The sequence below is a fragment of the Amblyomma americanum genome, chromosome 5 (assembly GCF_052857255.1).
Source record: "Amblyomma americanum isolate KBUSLIRL-KWMA chromosome 5, ASM5285725v1, whole genome shotgun sequence".
In the NCBI taxonomy this organism is placed as follows: domain Eukaryota; kingdom Metazoa; phylum Arthropoda; class Arachnida; order Ixodida; family Ixodidae; genus Amblyomma; species Amblyomma americanum.
In genome coordinates, this window is record NC_135501.1 from 180,827,393 (window position 1) to 180,843,507 (window position 16,115).

Genomic DNA, 16,115 nt, shown 5'->3' on the forward strand with positions numbered 1-16,115 from the left:
GCTCTGGACGTGGCCCGGGCAGCAATTGGAAGTCCCGATATGTTGGGCGCCTTCACCTTTCAAATGGGGGTGGTCAGCTACAGGATGCGTGATACCCATGGCAATGTGTCGGATGCTATCTACAAGCCTTGCCTTGACGTGGTTGTCGGCGACATGTCACGGGTACGGCTGCCTTGTCTTCTACGCTTATCTCAAGCGGTGGTTAGGTGCAGGCGGAGAGGCCATTGACCGACGCAACTGTGCAGTGTCTGCACAGATTTTGCAGACAGATTTTGCCGAAGTGTGTAGGAGACTATGGCAAGTAAAGTGCTCCTGAAACCCTAAAGAATCTGTGAGAGCCGTTAAGTTAGGTTGGTTCAGCAATACACGGCCTCCTGATCCAGCAAAGGTTACAAGGGTACTTTTATGCGCTGTTAACAGTTTGCACGAAGCGGCTTGATATCAATGAGGGGTTACCGCCTTGTGGAAAAAAAAAGCGATATAATTCAGAGTAAAATCAGCGACAGGCTCTCATTATTCTGCAACTCCTTCGTTGATATGTCTCTGCTAAATGTTCCACTGCACTATGAAGATTAAGCAATTGTGCCTGAATTTGCGCTTCATCTGACGGTGAAAAGCAAAACGTGCTGCGGTGCTCTATGTTTGAATGCACTGTTTTCGTAAACATCGTTGAAAACTGTTTCATTTCTTTCGTTCGCTTTCTTAACTTCTTTGACGCTTATCTCACTTCTTTCGCGGTGATAAGCAATGCACTTAGCTGGCAGGAAGGCGCCTTGCCGCCCTCAACATTGTAACTTCGTTAATTACAACTAGTTTATTTTGAACTGATGCTTTGAGTTTTGTGAGCATCGCCAGCACAAATGAGGCTTGCCTTAATTCGAACCGCACATAGGTGCAGGGGATTCTTGTCTTCTTGGAATAATTGGAAGTTGGAATAATTGAGTGCCGCTTTGGACCGACAGTGGTATCTCTTTTGGTGGCTGGCTGTGCTGGCAGTAAAAGACTACGGAAGGCATCGCCAAAACCACCAACGGAATTTGTAACGTACCCTTGCGCGATTGGAAAGTCTGAACGATGATAAAATTCGCCCTGACCAATGGGAACCTCCCATGCAACGCTCCTCCGACCTCTCGCCCTAATTCTGCCTCAGTCATCATTCCTTAGGATGAGCAAGCGGAACGTTCTCATCTTAACAATTCCATTTTACAGTCGTGTCAAGGCACTGCGGAGGAAATCCAACCAGAGAAAACCATGGCCGCCATCAGCGATATTAAAGGAAAGACATACTTTTACGTTTTTGACTCGACAAAAACAATGACTGACAAGGTATGGTGACCTTACTCTTGGAGAAGTATTTGCTCAAGCACAAACTGAAAATCACTGCTTTCTCATGTATTATGACCTAAGACAGTGATACTTTATAAACAAGTCATTTCGGTGGCTGGTGCCAGAAATCTTTCTCCAACCTACGTGGCATGCCTCAACTGCTGTCAGCAAACCCTGAGGGCGCGGGCCGAAGCGGTACTTCAGGTTTATTAATAATATGGCACTAGTTAACGCTAATGTAATGCAGCTTGTCTTGCAAGCGGCGGTACAATCGCAGATGCTTATGCACGTGCTCTACTACATCAATCGAGAGGTGCACATTATTAAAGACGACAAAATATTTCCAGCACAAAAAGAACGAGGCTTCAGTTGATTTGCGAAGATTGGACAATGCACCTGTATTTTTCACCTCTAGCAAAACCACTTTCCTTAAATTGCGAGTGCTTGGGTCTTGTAATATTAGCCCATATTTGCCGGCATTATGAAGAGAGCAGCATGAGATAAATATAGCGTTTCACACAGCGAGTTGACTGTCCTCTTTCGCGACCAGGCAAGAAAAAATCTGCTAAAGGAATTCTCGGAAGAATGTATTTGTAGGGCAAGGGGACGACTTTGCTCTTAAAGACGATAGAAGAATGTTCTCTGAGCTAATTTGCACTCGCAGCTTTCAAAATTTTTTGAGGTCTCAAAACATTTAATCTGTCAGGACCAATGTAGGATTCAACAAGATGATTCGACAACGACCTCAATTCTTCCTCAGCCATTCAATATCACAATTTCAGTTGAGTGCGGAGAGATATTTAAAAGAAATTTCTGGGCAAGTAATGCGTCTTTTGCTGCAAGAAAGAGATAAGCATAGGCACAAATAGCCACTAGGAACAAGCGCTTATAGGAGTTGCACTCGAAGTCTAAAAACAACTTTTTTTTATAGTTGCCTCAACAGCATCATAAACCGTCTTATTGTTTTTCATTTAAGAATTACACGTGAGTCAACAATAATGGGTTTGGATGATTTCAATGCTCTAACAAATAATTATTTCTTTTCTCTATAAATTCGTTGAAAATATGGGGTTCACGGGAAGACTGAATGATTTATTGCTTGAGTGAATTAAGTTTTCTCCTTTTCTTCGGTTAGGCAAAGGATACCATGAATTCTCCGTCGGTACGGGAACAGTTCACTTGGTTCCTCTTGAATGTGCACCTGACGGACTTCGGTGGCCGGTGTCTTCTTACACCCTTCGAACGTGTGACGAATTTCAAGACTTTCTTCCATCAAGAAAGAGCGATGAAATACGGATGACAGCGCCACGGAGTGACCGCTCTCTCTGCTTATCTATTGGCTCCATTTTATTGATATATTGATCAACAGTTCAATACATTTATCTGAGAATGTTTCCTGGTCGTGTATAGACTACTAATATGTTTGGAAATTCGTTGATTTAATAAAAGTTAAATTAGTTGTGAGAACTTAGTCCTGTCTTCAATATTCATCCTAAAAGTATGTCGGTACCATATTATTACGAGCACTGTTGACACTGATCTAAGAATGGCTACACGACGATTAAGCTGGATGGCCACAGAAGTGAAATTATCTTTTCGGGAAGCCGATACACTATCAATTAGTCAACCTCGCGGTACCTTTTTACAATGTCCCGACGGCATTAGTGAGTGTCTTGCTGTAGCGTTATACCTCTATAAGAACCCAAGTGCTGAGGTGTGTTTTCACATGATTAGGAGTATCTGCTTGCACTAGGCTCCTAAAAATGACCCCATATTAGAATCCCAACCAGTTTTTTTCCTCAAGACATTATTTCTGGTCTCCTGTTTTCACACGTTTTATAATTCAGTTTCTTCGCCTATGAAAGCCCACGAAGAAGTCCCACAGCCTGGCCGCCCCTCTGCACAGCCTGGCTTCGCCTGAATGCAGCGAGGATGCGGAAAGTTGCGAGAAGCGATATACATATTAGTATAATACGGGATTTGCTTAGCGATGCATGTGATCCAAACTCACGTCCGCAATGCTGACATCAGGACTCTTTCTGGAGTCGTTGACCACTACAGGCTGGGCCTAGTTTTCAGAATGCCAAAGAGTAGAAAGACAGAGGAAAAGTGCCATTCTTGACAACATAAAACATGAGGAAATGTTTAGGGAGAGAAGTCTGCGACATGTCCTCTCGTTGGAAGGTTGGATAAGGAAACCGAGGGTGCCCCTTGAAACCGTGTCCTTTTATTTGTGCTGAGGTGGTGGGAAGGAAAGAAGAAAACCTGACAATAACCTGAAGCGTGAAGTCACTTTTCTTAAGCAAAGAGACGTGCATTTTTCCGGGGTTAAGCTTCCGTATCGCACCAGTTAGTCGCGGTTTTCCCTGCATCGTAATGTGAGCTGACTGAAGCTGTGTGTGACCACCACGTCTGCGTATTCCGAGCGTTTTTGTGTGCAGCGCCTACAGATATATCGCCGTACCCAAAATAGCTGCAGGTAGACAAGACTTCAAATATATCCGTTACTGATGATTATTATATCGTAAAAGTATAACCGAACTCAGCATCGACTTTCTGGGTATATTCCCTCTGTCATAAGATGACGGAGAATAGATTATGGCAGCAGCAAACTATTAAACACTGCACGGGAAAAGAGTCAATGAAGATCGTCACAGATCATTCAGTTTTTCATTCAGAAAATCGCGTTGCGTCATGGAACCCCTCCTTACGTGATTACAGACAGAGGCACACCATTTACGGAATAGCTCATGCACTAGATTTTAACACTTAGTAACTAAAAGATCACGGCATGCCACCCCGGACCTATGGGCTCACAGAACAACAGAACAGGTCGTCGCCGAGACACGTGCGGAATGTAAGCTCGCGTGCCGCACAAAATTTGGGACGAAATTCTCCTGTACGCGCCGTGCGACTATAACACGGCCACTCAAAGGACAACTAATTTACACCGCTTCATCTCGTCTACGGAGGAGACAGTGTTGGATGGAATGTTTTCGTGCGCCGCTTATGTTGAGCCACTCACACTGCACGCCGAAAAATTTGCCCAGAGCACAAAATAAGAATTGGAACGGACACTTAAGCTCCGCCTGAAGGATATGACGCCATAATATTAATTAGTTAAGACCCATATATGTAGATTTCGTCATTCTCATCTTTACATTCATAGCCACTAGGAAGTCCTCATGCCACTTGGTGCGCCATGGTGCTGCGGTTAAGGAATGCGCCACTGCCTTGCGATGGTAGGTGCTGCCAGTGCCCTGCGATGGTAGGTGCGGCCACCGGTGCCTCTTGTGCAAACCATGTTTCTCTTCCCGAGCAACCTCACGCGATCAAGCTTTAGTTTAACTATCACATGTCAAGGTTGTTATCTTGCTCCCAATCCACTGGAAAGGCTTTCGTGACGTCACAAGGTCCCGTGACTTGTTTAGGCCAACTAGGTTGCTTCTCCAGGGGTGGACGCCTGGGCCACCGGTACCCCAACCTATTTATCGCTCACAACGCCGATGACAACCACGCCAACACCAGCGGATTATCTGCACAGTAGGAACCAGAACCCTAGGTGGTGGATATTTCCGGAGCCCTTCACTACGGCGTCTCTCATAGCCTGAGTCGCTTTGGGACGTTAAAACCCCATAAACCAAACCAGTATAACCATAAAGCTATGGCGTTAACACGTCAAATATCGCGCATTATTATTTAGCTACTGTGGTCCACACATTGGTCTCGACATGTCACAAACAAATCTTTGCAAAAAGGCTTGGGTGTGGACTTTTCCGCACCATCCAAACTCGTCGAAAAAACTGCTAAGCCGTTAATCTCGACCTCATAATGTGTTGCATTCGATGACAGGTGTCACGAAATATTTCTGGGCGCGACCAGGCAGTCTAAACGTCACTAACATAGCTGCAACAACGATGCACGTCGTCAGAGGAGGAACAGGCCTTCAATTTGGCGGGTATCACTGAGATCCAGCTGCTGGTCCTAAGAGTTAAAACAACAGCTACCCTGCTCAATGAAAACAACATCTGTGCAGCAAAGGGAAGCCGCGAGATGGAGCCACAAGAGAAGGCAAGTATTGTACCGGTCAATGGGAGCGAAAGACGCACCATGTGATTGGAGTAACTAAATCATCATCATCATCAGCCTGACTACATCCACTGGAAGGCAAAGGCTTCTCCCATGTCTCTCCAATTAACCCTGCGCTTTGCCAGCTGCGCCCACCTTATGCCTGCAAACTTCCTAACCTCATCCGCCCAACTAACCTTCTGCCGCCCCCTGCTACCTTTGCGCTTTCTTGGAATCTATTCCGCTACTCTTAAGGATCGTCGGTTATCTTGGCTTCGTATTACATGCCCTGCCCAAGCTCATTTCTTCCTCTTTATATCGACTAGGATGTTATTAACCCGCGTTTGTTCCCTCACGCACTCTGCCCGCTTCCGGTCTCTTAAAGTTACACCTATCGTTTTCCTTTCCATGGCCCGCTGTGTTGTCCTTAACTTAAGCTGAACCCCTTTTGTTAGCCTCCACGTTTGTGCCCCGTCGGTGAGTACCGGTAAGATACAGCTGTTGTGCACTTTTCTTATGAGGGATATTGGTAACTTGCTATTCATGATCTAAGAGAACCTGCCATATGCGCTTCAACCCATTCTTATCCTTCTAGTTAGTTCCCTCACATGATCCGGATCAGCTGTCGCTACCTGCCGTAAGTAGGCGTATTATTTACCCATTTCCAGCACCTCGCTGCCAATTGTGGACTGCTGTTCCCTTGCTAGACTTTTAAATATTACCTTGGTGTTCTGCATGGTAATTTTAAGGCCCACCGTACTGCTCTGTCTAACTCATCGATCATGATTTGCAGTTCATATCCTGAGTGACTCAGCAAGGCAATGTCATCAGCGAAACGCAGATTATTTAGGTATTCTCCATTTACTCATATTCCCAACTGTTCCCAATTCAGGCCTCGGAATACTTCCTGTAAACAGACGGTGAACAGCATTGGCGAGATCGTGTCTTCTTGCCTGACGCCCTTCCTTAATGAAATTTTAATGCTGACTTTATGGAGGACTACGGTAGGTATGCAGTTGCTATATATATATATATATATATATATATATATATATATATATATATATATATATATATATATATATATATTTTGACATAAGACTCATCTACACCCTGATTCCGCAATGCCTGTACTTACACGTCAATAAACATCAGAAAAAGGTGCACCATTCAATGGGAACTGCAACTCTGCCATCAGTGGGGCCGGCAGTTGCACGAAATGGCCCTCCTTTCTTAGATACGTGAAGCGTACCCTACAATGCACATAACCCGGGTGTTTCAGCGAACACTTTAAAAAAAATTCCTGAAAATATTGCGTTCAATATAGCAAGAAAATAGGTGTAGGATCAAACTCTCTGCCCAGGCGGACACAATAATCTTCAAATCCTGCCTAATTATACATAGAACTAACAAAACCACGCTAATTAAATTTGTAATTATCGTAGCTGGGTGGCTTGGCGCAACTGGGAGTTTGATGCCGTGAACAAGACGATGCTGAATGAGTTTTTTGAAACGAAAAAAAAACTCATTGTCTAGAGCCCCGTAGCGCGAATAAATCCGACGCTACTTCACGCAGGTGTCCGAAACTGAGCGCACGAGGAGCGCAGGAAGTATGGCGTAAGCGAGGCGTCCGCTGTTGACGTGCCGTAATGAATTCAGCGCCGAATTCGAAACGCTTGTGCAAACTTTCTTCGCTAGACAACCTCGGCGCTCAGCTCAGACCACGGCCGGCGTTATTGTCTGCTTCGTCGCTCAGAGTAAGGAAAATTATTGTCATCGTCTGCTACACGGCCGTCGCTTTTGGGAACACTGATAAGCACACCTGGCGCTCCGCCTCTCTGGTTAACTCCGGAAAGAGTTGTTTTAATCTTTTTTTCTTTTCGTCACTAGGTTCGTGAAAGGGATAAAGGTTCTCTTCTCTGACAGTGTGAAGATTATTGATAAATAGTGCCGGTATATCGACATGCATTGTATTATTTCTGTCAAGCGTCTATTATGTTCTATCCGGTATTGGCTTGACTGAAACAATAAATGAGAATGACTTTGTAGATGAAAAGATTCTTGCTGAAAACATTGCAATGTTAACACCAAGGTGCTCCGTGCTGGATGGCTCAATACGGTTGCCGTGTGCTGGATCAGACATGCCCCGTGCTGTAAGAACCGCTAATACTTAATTAGGAAACATTCTCCGCAGATGTTTAGGACTTTCTAGTTGTATAAAAATCAGGAATGAATGAAATTCGTACCTTTTATGAATTTAGTTGGTTGCAGCCCCCACTTGGACACTCGAGGAAAGGACTAGTATATATGGGATGAGAAGAAGACGTTTTCACATCACGTGTTCAAAATGCTTGCCGTCCATTGCGATGCACAGTATAATGTGGTATTCGATGAAATTCACAGCAGAAATGAGCTCCTCTCGGGGAATTAATTGATATCTTGATGAGCTCCTTCAGGTCTTCGAGGTTCGCTGGCTCCGTATTGAAATCTCTGTTCTTAACGTATCCCAGGGGAAGGTATCCATATATGCAGTGCTGACAAATCGGGCGATCTTGAGGGCCACGATGCTGTCCCCCCCCCCCCCCCCCCGCCCTTGCCCCTTCGCCTAATCGATTGGTTGGGAAAGGTGCTGTCCAGGAATTGCACCGCCGAACAAAAAAATTGTGGCGGGGCTCCGTCATGCTGACAGCACATTTTTTTTTCAACTCGGCCAGTGATAGTTCTGAGACAAATTCAGAGACGGTGCCTTTTTAGGACACAGTCTGTGTAGTTTTTCCCAGTGAGGTTTCCGTCGATGAAGTAAGGACCGACAATACGGCCGTCATAAATGCCGCACCACACATTTGTTGACCATCTTACTTGGTGCTTGTGCGGGCGTAGCCAATGTGAGTTCTTGTGCAAGTTGACATTGGAGTCCCTTCAAAATTTGGCCTCGTCTGTCCAAAGCACATCGTGCAGAAATTCCGGGTCTTAATCATATTTAATTATCACCATTTGCAAAAATCGAGCCGTCTACGAAATTCATTCCGTGTCAGTTCCTGGTGAAGACAAACATGATAGGGGTGGTAGCTGTGTCTTGATAATGACCTTCAAACTGGTGCCGGGCTGGCTCCGTACGCGTTGACGATTTCCCTGACAATTTATTCTGGCCTGACAGAAACGTACGTGAGGACATCAATGTCAAAATCATCGGTTGCGCTCCCTGGTCATTTTCTTTTCTGAACATGAACTGATCCAGTAGGCTTAAATTGATTAAATATCGATACGAACAAGGGACCAGTCGGCACACGGTGACCCGGCATGTTGGGCAGCATACACTTCAGTCTGTATGTCAGCTCCGCGTCCATTTACGCGCTCACACAAGCGACCAAAATGCCTAACTTCTCGGCCGTGGAGCATTGGAGTTGCGCTGGCGCGGCCATTTCCCCAACTCACACAATGCGGCGTGACGTTTTAATCCTAAGCGGCTCTTCCACACATTCAAGTGCTTCGAAACACTGGCACTGCAATGTCCTTGTCACAGGTGCACCTCTAAGGCATCACCTTAAATGCAAATGACTGCGCTGTATTGGGAAACTGAAGCTAAGACACGCTAACACAACCGCAAGAACAACTGCCCGATAGCACACAGCCACGGCCGCGCAAGCTCTCCTTGCAACGCTGACAAAGCTTTCGTTGTTCGGATGTCTTTTCTGATGCGCAGCGATTTAAAAAAAAAAACAGATCAGCCTAGTAAGTAAATAAGTTCATGATGACGCAGATAAACGAGCCTGTCGGGCAGCCATATCACAAGTGGCGAGCACACGGACACAAAAAGAAAACGCCTGCAGGTGCGCTCATCAGGGCTCTCAAAATCGACGTTCTCGTAACTGACAATGACTATAAATTTCCTTGCACCGAGAAACGAAGCAGACGATAACGCCGGCCGTGGTATAAGCTGAGCGCCGAGGTTCTCTAGCGAGGAATGTTAGCACACGTGTTTGGAGTTGGGCGCTTTATTCATTACGACATTTCCACCATCGGACGCTTCGCTTACGCCATACTTCCAGCGCTCGTCTTGTGCTCAGTTTCGGTCGCGTGCGGGAAAAAGCGTCGGATTTATTCGCGCTGCAGGGCTCTAGAAATTGAGTTGTTCTTCGTTTAAAAAACCGACATGACATCGTCTTGTTCACGGCGTAAAACTCCCAATTGGGACTATCCACCCAGCTACGATAATGAAAAAAGTTAATTAGTGTGTTTTTTTAGATTACCTGGATAATTAGAGGGGTTTTGCAGCGTATTGTGTTCGCCGGGGCAGGGGGTGTGATCATACACCTATTTTTCGGCTATACTGAAGCGAATATTTTCCGCAATTTTTTTAAGTGTTCGCTGATACACCCGGTATACTGCTGCCACCCTTAACCTCTCAGTAAGCTCACTGCTAATCCGTCGTTCCCCTCCCGTACCACACCTTGCATGTCTGGCGGTGCTGGGCCCACAACCAGTTGCTGGCCGTTCAGCATTGCGGCTTCTGTGCGTCACCAGCCACCCACATGCGTTGAGGAACCAACATAAAGCTGGTACCTGCAGCTGCAACCATCTTAATTAACCTTGTGGCCCCCCTAAGCCCGGATTTCTCTTAAACGCTGTTCTCTCTCTCTGGCGACAAGAGCGAGACCGTGAGAATGATGAGAGCGGAGAAATAAATTGCTTCACGACTGGACTAATTTAACGTATTGCAATAAATGACCGAATCAGTGAATCAATTAAAACTTATTACGGCATAAATACAGCAACTATAGTTTTGAATAAGCATGGTTCAACACAAGATGGGGTTAGAGGCAGGGGAAGAAATGTATCAAGCTGCTGTAAATTCCCGGCTATTTCGTACTGCGTAATATAAGCAATATAATAAGGGAGCCGGGTGGCAAATAAGAAATTTCCATTGCAGCATTGGGTTGTTTTTGTTCTGACAGCGTTGTGGCTGTGCGTGGCCGCCAGAAATACCTATAGTTTCAGGAAAACTCTTGTTCTACGAAAATCGAAATCCATCAAGCCTATACCACCGCGATGAGAATCTCGGATGTGGATTCAACATTGCTTCGTCTCAGAAAGAAAGCGTGAGCAAAAGGTCATGAAAACAATAAGCAACATCTACTTTTTTTTAAAGACTGGATTAGCTCGTTTTCTTCCGCAACGCCGGTAAATAATTGGATAACTAAGTTACTCAGGAGGTGAGCTGCAAAGCATGATCGAGGACCTACACAAGCAAAGCAGATCCCAAGGACCTAAAAATTATTCTGAGGAAGTGTAAAGTAACGTTGAGTGGTCCCGGGAGAATAGAAAGGTTTACAATAGGCGAATAATTATTAGAAGTTGTTTGAGAAAACGTACTTTAGCAGTAGTAACTGCTGACGAGGGCACGACTCTGAGACAACGAAGATAAGAAGAATGGGAAGGATTTTTTTTTAGGGACTCTCAAGTGAAGAATATCAGTTTACCTGTAACTTTTGAAGAAGTATATAACTGCTCTTTCTTTCCGGAGTAAGCTTTGGAGCTTAAACCTGCAGCCTTTGAAAAAGGGTTGGACTTAAAAACTCTGGAGAGCGCTCCAAACTGTGTCAGCGCCTGAGGCGCTGGCTGTGTAAAGTAAATTATTAAGTACAACGTTAAGGGGCGAAAAGAGAGGCCAGTCAGTCAGAAAAAAAAACACATGGACATACGTGTTGAAATAAAGAAGAAATGGGCTTGAGCTGGACATGCAACGCGAAGATGAGATAACCGATGGTCCTTGAGGTGACAGAGTTGATTAAAAGAAAGTGCAAGTGCAGCATGGGAGGTTGCACAGTCAAGCGGGGGACGGAACCAGTAAGTTTTTGGTTTTAAGGTGGCCGCATTTTGTACAGGAGAGGGTTGGTTGGAGAGATATGGAAGCAGTTTTTTCCTGTATGCAACGCAGTTGGGATGATGGTGCTTGTAATCCGGGAGGAATCTGTACTTTTTAATACAATATGGACGGCATATAGAGTTCAACAGTGTCATCACCTTAGCTTCTCAGTTATTTCAGAACTTAGAGGTAACTCAGGAAAACTACAAAAATCGGTTTTTGGCGAAAATCGATTCAGTGGCTACCACTTTCTGTGTTAGTTTTTCTTGTATAAATATAATTTTTTGGGGAAGAATAGGATTCATAATTTCCCTGAAACTCGGGACAACAAGAGTCGGAAAGATCTGAGTCTACTGTTTAGAAGTGAATAGCTGTGTTGCCACGCCCCAAGGATTCCCGCGAAAGAACCCGTCTTCACACTTCAAATCGATTAGAGAGAAAGGCCGCTGAAGAAAAAATCTTTATTTTTTTTTTGTCTTCATCCTCATACAACCTATGTTTTATTTAAACAAGCCATCTTTTCATTGATGCAGCAATCTGTTCTTTAGAGGCCCGTTTGAAATTTTCTTCAACGTTCATTCACCTAATTGGTTCATCGTGCGGACCGGCAAATAGTCGTTATTTCATAACTGCCCATTATCTCTCTCTGAAATATATGAATTAACTAACAAGCGCATTGCTTCCAAACACATTTCATTGCGCACCTTAGTCGATGTTCACTGCTTGTGCACAGTTCTTCCTCAAAATTTATCTTTTCTTAATTGATTACGGATAAAGTTTTTTTTATATTATGTGCAAATTTTATGTCATGCATTATTTATTGCATAGCCTTACTTTTTACTCTTAGGGGTTCAGCCGCATTTCTTCAGTGGCCGTTGCCGTTATGGCAATCAGTCAAGGGTTCAGCGATGATGTCTGCTTGCACCTAATTCAATCAGCGAGCGGAGCAGGCCGAAGAAGTAGGAGACCATCATTAGCTCCACGAGCGAGCGTCTCGTGACACGAAGCGTACCTAGCGCGAAGCGCAGACGACGAACGGTTGTTTTTTGCTGAGCTCACGGAGCTAGGCCTTCTTCGACTTCAAGCGTCTCTACTGGGTTCCTTTGTCTCGACATGGCAGCAATGGGTAAGCACTAGTCACGCTCCCGCCGCTTCGGCCCCAGCGCTTTCAGGGCCAGTTCCGGTTTTGACTTCGCGAGGCCCTCTTGGGAGGGTAACCGGAAGACGAGGCCTTATGGGAGGGGTCCAGCAACTGGCACTACAAAGACACCAGCGGTCACATAGGCTGTTCAGGGGAGGAATATCAAGCACCCGTCGTTAGGTTGTGCAGCTGCGGTGGCTCAGTGGTTATGGCGCTCGGCTGCTAAAACCCGAAAGACGCGGGTTCGATCCCGGCCGCGGAGGTCGAATTTCGATGGAGGTGAAATTCTAGAGGCGCATGTACTGTGCGATGTTAGTGCACATTAAAGAACCCCAGGCGGTCGAAATTTCCGGAGCCCTTCACTGCGGCGTCCCTCATAGCCTGAGTCGCTTTGGGACGTTAAACCCCCATAAAACCGAACAGTCTTTAGGTAGGAAGACAGCTACTGAAGTGTTATGCTGATTATTGACATTAACGTGGAAGGGATGCCAGAAGCGTTTTCTGCAGTGGGTTTTAGGCACTGTAGCATCACTAGACGCATTTTCCGATTTCGGGCATACCTACGTGTATGAAGCCTGCTTTATGGCAGGCGCCCCACCTGCTCATCGGGTTATACGCAACCTGCCAGGTGTGGCAGGCCCTATCCTGGGTGAAGGACGTCATGGTAACTGCTTTCAGGGTAAAGGCCTCTAGGTTCGATGCGTTTAGGTCAAAGGTCTTTAAGGCTGAAGGCCTCAATGGTAGATGCCTTCCGGGTAAAAGCCTTTACTTAGGACTTTGGGCAAAATTACATACCGGTAAAGGTTTTTAGGCCCAATGCTTTTAGCAGTTAAGGACCTTAGGTTGCTACCGTGACTTGTGCTACTGCACGCCGTGAGCCAAGCTAAACTGTTCATTTCTCTAGCTGTAGACCTGGATCACGCGGCAGGCTTGATTTATTGTTATTCAATCCGTGATGAAATACGCAGTGTTTCTCAGGAACGCCAGGATTTGGGTTGCATTTTAGTGCGCTGGCATTAACCCCTCCCCCCCCCCCCCCCCGCCTCATTCATTGATTTTGTACTGTAGGTCTGGCTACAGGATTGTTAGAAAACTACCCACCTTGCAGGTGGCTGTTAAATTTGTTTAGACGCGAGAGGTTGCTCGGCAAGAAACCTGGGTCTCACAGGGCCCACCTATAGCAAAACCTGCCATTGCAGAGTAGTGGCGCGTCGTTCAACCGCAGCGCCACTGTGCCAGGTGCGATACGAGGATTCCCAGCAATCGGTTGCAGTAAAGTAAAGAAGGACCAATTCTGCATGTTTAAGCGTTAATCGATTTACACAATATTGTAATACCCTAAAGGCGGCGCTTAAATATAATTTCGCCGATCTTTGAAATCTTTCAAGCTAAACACAGGTGAATTGTCAGCAGAATGATGCCATGACATAGCCTAATTATGTATCGAAGCTTCTCTACTTGTTTTCTTCTGAAAAACAATTCTGTTCAAGAATTTTTTGCCGCATTATGCTTTTTTCTCTCTTATTATCTTTGCAATGCTTGCTCTTCAAGCCAGCGCCTTTATATAGACCATTTTTAAGCACACACTGTTATTGTACATTGCCTTGTGCAGGCAAAAAAACTCTTTCCAATGCACTCTGTGATCAAGTTATCCTTTGGTCCTTAAGAAGTCGTTATCATTGAGAATGCCATAAGTCTTACAGGGAGTTTGTTGCTACTGACATGAAGTTCAAGTCGGTAGCAGGCTTATATTTAGCCAGATTCTGCAGCACCCGCGAGGAATCGCAGCTCACCAGAAGCATTTATGTTACCTTGAGCTTTTTAGTTTTGAAAATTATGGCAATTCAATCGACCTAAACAATGTAGCTGTATCATCTTGAGCTGCTAAATTTGGAGTACTCTGTTACAAAGAGCTATAAATATATGGAAAGTAACACAAAGAATAGCTGTGTTTTACTTTTACTTTTTTTCCAGGTGACACCAACTACTCCATGTTCTCGCGGCTCACGGGCTGGGGTACGTAAGCAATTGCGGTGCACAGTTTTCTCAACAACTCTCGGAGCAATCACAATGTAATTTTGAGCTCGTCTTATCAATCGCAGGCAGTGGATACTCCACGCAGGGGACTACTAAAGGTAAGTACAAAACGGTGAAATCCACAAAGGAGCGTTACTATGTCCGTCTACGCATTTAGTCAAGGCGCACGAAGAGGCGCGGCTGGCGAGGCTTCCATGTAGGAAATCCATGTGGGGCGATGTGAGTTATGCATCTATTGCCAGCATCGTGCTAATGTGAGGTGCTTTCCAGTCGCTTACTGGTATTCATCGCATCCATTTTGGAGTGTTTTAGGCAGCCTACGTTAGGCGAGCATAGTCGTGTGAAAGTTGGGCACTCGGTTCTCCTCTGTTCTCACACTTCGCTCGGGGGACCGACGCTAGTTTGAGACGGGTTGCCCTAGGCCCAGCTATACACGTCCGACACACAAAAGTTCTCGACTGTGGGCTTTAAGTTTAATTATATGTCATTATCACTCAGCACAATTCGTGATCCAGCCCAACCTGGTCATTTCAGAAAATCAACTACTAGAGCCACCACTTCGCAGTATTAGATGAAGAATGGCATTTCATTTAAGTGTAGGCACACCTAACTTCGTCATTTTTGTCTTCAAATCTCTACTGTATGAGTGCCATGTCCTGTTATTTGCTAGACAGCACTCCGAGAAGTCCTGCTACAGCGATAGTTGTGGCATCTGTAAGTTCCTCTGATTAAAGACATGAGGGGTGTCTCAATGCGTGGTTTGAATTTACACGAAAACATATTTGGATCTAAAAAAAAGCTTAGTGGGATTTGAGCCCGAAATATCTCGAATGGTTGTCCGTGTCTTAGCACGGAACCAGCGATTTTGCCTTGCGTTCAGGAGGATACCGCAAACTACTGAGATGCATCAGAAAAAATGATCAGCGACTTAATCACTCGTATGGTCGGACTGAACGCTGCGAAAACAACTTAAAGTGAGCCCCTCTGCCCTTTGCTGCACTCCATATCCTGTCGCTTAGCTTACGAAGGGGAAATATGGACGGCGGCAACAATAAGACATGGCGAACTATTGCTAACGGCACTGCTATCAGTACAAAGAATGCCAAGTTTTTCTGAGTCAGATTACTTGCAAAAAAGCAGTTACGCTTTTAAACTTTATTTTAGGCTAAGGGAGTCGATGTGGACAGAGATCGTATAACTATGATAAAATTTCAAGGACCTTATTGGACCTTTCTCTGTGCTGCATAAGATATCCACCGGAATTTTTACCAGGGATCGTGTTTCATCTGAGCACTATGGCTCTTATGGAGCTTTACTGTAGGGCTGTATGTGTGTTGTCTTTTTGAACCACCTTACTCACACCTGCTTACGACGACACTGAAAATCATGGGACGCCATCAGCAAAGCCTCCAAGGGAGATCTTTGTGGAAGGGGTGGTTTGACCGCCTTATGTTTTCCTTTATTCTTAAAAACGAAAGATCTTCTTAAGGCTTTAATTGATGTCAAAATGTCCTAGCAACGAGTCACCGTGAAAAATATGGCGAAAAGCTATGTCTTTTTAGTGAATGCGTCGCCTCTCTCACTACTACGGCAGACAAATGCTGTCCTATAATATCCCGTCCATTTTAAACAATTTGTGAAAAACTGTAATTAGTGAAGAGTAACAGCATATAGTTT

At 45.1% G+C, this 16,115-nt stretch overlaps 1 protein-coding gene and 1 long non-coding RNA gene across 2 annotated transcripts; both read left to right on the top strand.

Annotated features, from left to right (window-relative positions):
• Positions 1-2,720, top strand: LOC144135371 (uncharacterized). The gene is made up of 3 exons (XM_077668044.1): positions 1-162; positions 1,210-1,326; positions 2,462-2,720. The coding sequence occupies exons 1-3, from the start codon at positions 40-42 to the stop codon at positions 2,624-2,626; spliced, it is 405 nt and encodes a 134-aa protein (XP_077524170.1). The 5' UTR covers positions 1-39; the 3' UTR covers positions 2,627-2,720.
• Positions 2,721-12,278: 9,558 nt separating this feature from the next.
• On the top strand, positions 12,279-14,536 carry LOC144135372 (uncharacterized). The gene is made up of 3 exons (XR_013315483.1): positions 12,279-12,386; positions 14,376-14,417; positions 14,504-14,536. It is a non-coding gene; the product is annotated as an uncharacterized LOC144135372 (long non-coding RNA).
• The last annotated feature ends 1,579 nt before the right edge of the window (positions 14,537-16,115 follow it).